At 37.5% G+C, this 5,240-nt stretch overlaps 1 protein-coding gene across 1 annotated transcript; it reads right to left on the reverse strand.

The window, feature by feature from the left end:
* Positions 1 to 457: 457 nt before the first annotated feature.
* Positions 458 to 5,227, reverse strand: SLC30A1 (solute carrier family 30 member 1; the record flags this gene model as incomplete). Its single annotated transcript, XM_006163722.3, is given in 2 exon segments — positions 458 to 3,304; positions 4,957 to 5,227. Coding segments are annotated over 2 exon segments (1,176 nt in total), but the record flags the coding sequence as incomplete, so codon positions are not given.
* Positions 5,228 to 5,240: the final 13 nt, after the last annotated feature.

The raw sequence follows: 5,240 nt of genomic DNA on the forward strand, positions 1-5,240 counted from the left end.
TACTTTTGAAAAAAAGACACTTAAATCCCATAATATTTAAATATAAAAGTATGTCTTTTAAGATAATGCTAATATAGCTAAACATGGGTTAGAAAGTGCATTGTAAAGAAATAAATAATTCTCTGCTAAAACTCAAAAGGTCAGTCAGTGCCTACTGATTTTGCTATTCCTTTGAAACAAAGAAAATCCTATGGTACCACTTTGTTATATAGAAGCTACTTAAAACTCATGAAAAGTGAAATAACTAAAACCTAAAGGCTGTTACCTTCAAAGCACTTCTGGAAAAACAAAACTAAACAAAACAAAAACAACATAGCCCTTGTCCCATGCTTATATGCCATTTAAAAAAAAAAATCCTCATTTGGTGATGTCTTCTATGTTGCACTGCCTTCAGGACACAGACCCCAAATAAAGCATTTGTAAAGAAAGCCTCACTGAATGTCATCTATTTGACCAGTTATCCTATTGTATCATTGCAAAATGTTTATAAACAGTCTTGAGATCTTTACAAGATGTTTTATAAAGTGTTAAATCAGGAATGTACATGATACAGTACAGTTTGCAGCTTTTTATCTTGTTCACTCAAATGAGATTCCCCAATGTCATGTTTAAAAAAAAAAGAAAAAAAAGCAAACCTTTTTGAAGAATTCAAAGTAACTACTAGCTTAGAAATTGAATTACACAACATCAGACAAAACTGTTAAAAAATCAAGATGTATTGCAAATTGGCAGGTTATGGTTTTTGGCCCATTATAGTAAATGTGAACTTACAAACTATGTTCCTAAAATTACGTCATTCTCACTGGAAAAACCAACTGTTCTTAAATAGGCCCATTGCCAGCAACAGGCTTATACTAGGGAAAAAGCCCACAATCTACCACAAAAGATCATCCCTTTAAAAAGTAACTGTCAAATTCCAACACTTTCATCTTAAGACCCATTAAACAATGAATTATTTCAAATCCCAAAAAGTAGCCATCTCAAAAGTAGTCAGCTATAAAAGTTACTGAAGTAGTCAGAATACCTTGTTTCTAGAAAAATAGAGCTATACATAACTGATATTAATATTCATCCTTCTGAGGACAAAAATCACATTTTCTTCACAAAGCATAACCTTCTCTATCAAGAAAATATAACTTAAATATCTTTAAATAATATTTGTGTTGGATTTGAAATTTATAGCAGTAATGAAATAGCCAAGAACAATTTCTTGTGTAGATATTGTGGCATCTCACAAAACAAGCTGCTATTGGAAGATCTGAGCAATGTCAAGATAGGACGACTTATTAAATTTGCTTTCTAAGAATTTAATACCCAAATTGCACCAACTGATTTTTTTACTCTGAAGTCAGTGGCTTTGGCAAAGCACAAACATTGCTGGTTGTGCTAAAAAAGAAAACCTCCCATTCAAATCTTTTCATGATTGGTCATCATGAAATGACTTCAACTTTGAAAAAGACTTTTTTAAACACCCACAATTTAAAAGATTACATTAATAGCTTCCATTTAACATGTAATTATTAGATTCTAAGTTAACATCCTTAAAAAGGTCATATATTTTGTGAGTAAACTTTCAGCTCAGTGTTTCTCATACCAGTACTTAAAAGAAGTAATGCTGGTGAACATGTCCATGTTTTAGACTGACTTTGGTAGAATAAAATGAGTTGCAATTCTCAAAGTAATTTAGAAATGTAGTCTGAATATTAATATACAGTAATCTAAATACTTAATTTGGTAAACTTTCTTCCCTGCTCTTACTCCTCATATGCCCCATGTGTAAACTATAGTTCAATTTGTTAATTATCTCACTGTTGATCAGATTAACACTCAACAATACAGAATGTAAGATAGTAACCAATCTTATTTTCTAGTAGCCTTGAGTCACTCTTACAAATATGCTGTCATTATGCTATGAAATGATCTCAAAGGGCAGGTAAATGTTACCTAAAATGTCAACGGAAATAAACTTGGTTTTAAAGTTCTAGCAATTATAATTCTAATCAACAAAGTATAACATTGGGGGAGAAAGAAAAGCAGAGAAATTCCAGTAAAAATTTAAATTTATTTATCCCCCTAATCTTTATCATGGGAAAACTGGAAATCAAATGTCATTATGTTATATAAAGTTTATACTTACTTTAAACAAAAATGTAACATAGTGTTAAAACTGGCTTTCCAAAAATTGTTACAGCATAGCTGCATTCTGCACTAACAATCACAAAGTTGTACTATAGAACTCTGTTATGCAGTCCCATTATGTTCTTACAAAAATAGAATTAAACTGTGTGTGACCAGACAAGGACTTCGATTACACTACTTGGCAAACTTAGAATTTCAGTGGAGTCTTTTTCCTCTTGCAGTTTAAAGCAAAAGTCAAATATCGCATCTTTTTTCAAGACTCACAGAGATGATTCAGGTTGTTTGTTTGGCATTTTTTTAATCTCTATCACAACAGCAGGGATGCTTTCAACTTTAGTCCTCCTGGTCTTCTTCTCTAGATTGTCACTAAGTTCTAAACAAGAAATGCTAACAGTTGGGGCCTTTTCTGCATCCTTTCCAGAATGGGCTTGTGGCCGTGTCCCACAACATTGCTTCAAAGCACACTGAGTTCTGCAGGCAAGTTCACACGGGACTACACTTGATTTAGAGCCTACACTAGCAAATTCAGGCTGAATGGTGGTAGCATGAATTCCGTGATTATGAAAAACGTCTTTAATGGTTTTAGCCACCTGCATGTATGATGCTGGGTCTTCACATTTTATGTGAGCAGTGGCAATGATTCTGCTTCCAGCAAGCTGCCAGACATGTAATTCATGAACTTCCTCAACTCCTTCAACATCTCGAAGTTCTTTTATCAAATTTTTGATATCAATTTGTTTAGGAACAGTTTGTAGAAGGATAAGAGCAGATTCCTTAAGTAATGGGTAAGTTGTATAAAGAAGTATACAAACCATCACAATACAAAGAGTTGGATCTAAATATAGCACCCAGCAAGGACCAGCCTCATGAACTGTTGCATGAGTACTATTAATTATTTCTACAAATGCTTTGCAGGGGTCAGGGAAACATGGGTTCACACAAAAATCCCCTTCAGAACAACCTTTCCAAGAAAAGAAAAAGACCAAGGCATTTACTACTACAATCACTGAACCCAAGGCATCTCCAAGGACATGCAGAAAAACTCCACGCATGTTAAGTTGTCCAGCCCTGTCTTCTTCTTCCATTTCTATATTGTCAGGTTCTCTGATGAGATTCCCATTCACTTGTACTTCTATGGCATCATCACTTCTGGATTTTTCTGGATCTACAAAGAAAGAAAAATTCTGTATCAAATACATTTAAAGTGTTTATATAAATATCTTCATCTAATTTCATTTAAAGTGGCAAAGCAGGTGAAAATATTTTGATGAAACACAATGAAAAATGTGCTTGGATCAATTTAATATAAACTGATATTCTGAGAACAAGCCAAGACATAATGGCTAGGGCTAAATTAAGTCATTGTGATAAGTTTCTCTACTCTGCAAACTCTACCTTCCTCCTCTGTCTCCAAAAAAGGGTATCGTTTCTGTGCGTGTGTGTGTGTGTGTGTGTGTGTGTGTAGGAGTATCCTGTAAACATTTGAAATTCTGGGTATACAAAAAACTTTTAAACTGAATGCTATCACTCAAAATTAAATGCAGCTAAGAATGCTAATATAAAACGCCCAAATAGATACTGACCTTGCTCTAGTCACTGTGAGGTTAACTACTTGAAAATAAAACCAATTTTAACTACTAAACTTTTATCATGAGCAGAAAAGGCAGTCTTCGACAAATCAACAAATAAATAAAAAATCACAGACTATTAGAAAAGTTGAAACAAAATGATTATTACCTGTCCTACTGACTTTTAGAACTAAAGTATTGATATTTTAAAAGAATTACACACCAGCGTGGTTAAATTTTCTTTGGCTTACCACATAGAGTGAGAGGAAGTACAAATCATTTATTAAACTTTTATAATGTACTATCTGAATTTTACTAATATCCTGCATCTGAAAAGAAAACTGTCTATGTAGCATAATTCAACACGGTATTGTAAATATTGATAAATAGTGAAAAATGAAATTGGAAAGAAATACACCAGTGTTAATGTCACTGAATATTGGTAGGAGAGAGCACTGGTTAACTTTTCCACATTTCCTTTCTGTCAACATTTATTTATTTATTTTTCAAATATCCTTCAAAAGCATTTCGTTTAGAATGAAAAACACTGATTAAAAATATAAGAGGAATAAATTACCATCACTTTTATTTTAGTATGATTATGAAAAGTCCTAAGTAAAGTAAATGTTAAACATGCTAAGACAGGCACTAAAAACTTTCGGTTTTCAGGATTACGAATCAATGAACAGAAACATACACTACTGTTCAAAAGAGAAACCTTTAACCAGGGTTAACACACTCTGAATGCAATATTCTGGAACTTGCTCTGTGGGCATAAGACCACTTTTCAGAGCAAGATTTTCAACACCCAACTAAAGACGAAAATCCCTCCGAATTGGGGATTTTCTCCTTTCCCAAGAGGACCAAGGAATTGAATTAGGAAGGATTTTTGATCCTGTGATAACCAAAACAAGACAAGTCTCTAGAAGACAGCCAAGTGCAGGTGCGCACTGCAGCGGGTTGACGGTCACCTCCTGACCTTTTCCCTCCGGTCAGACCCACGGCCCCCACGTACATACATTCCAGACGTGCCCCCCAGCCGAACTGGGTAGGGGCTGTCTGATTTCCCGGGGTGGCGAGGCGCGTGCTGACCCGGGTGGAAGCGGCGGCGGCGGCGCGGCGCCCGCCCGCTCCGGCAGCAGGGGGCGTGCAGGCCATCCCGCCCAGGCCAGGCGAGGGTCGGAGCTCCCCGAGCCCAACCACCTGCGGCGGCCCCCCCCCCCCTGCGGCGGCCACGCTCTCCGCTCACCTGCCGGGTCCAGTTTCAGCCCGTTGGAGTTGCTAGTATTGGTCACTAGGGTGTTGGTCTCCTCCTGCTCAGGCCCCTGCTCGCCGGGGACCACGTTGATGTCGCTGCCCCCAGCGCGATTGGTCTTGACGCGGGCCCCCTTGGGGACGCCGTGACTGTGGCCGTGTCCCCCGTGCGAGTGGCCGTGGCCGGAGTCCTGGCCGAAGCCGCTGTGATGGTGGAAGAGGCACAGCCCCAGCACGTTGACCAGCAGCCCCGCCACGCCGACCCCCAGGACCCACAGC

This window comes from Tupaia chinensis, unplaced genomic scaffold (assembly GCF_000334495.1).
Source record: "Tupaia chinensis unplaced genomic scaffold, TupChi_1.0 Scaffold142846_1, whole genome shotgun sequence".
NCBI classification, from domain to species: Eukaryota; Metazoa; Chordata; class Mammalia; order Scandentia; family Tupaiidae; genus Tupaia; species Tupaia belangeri.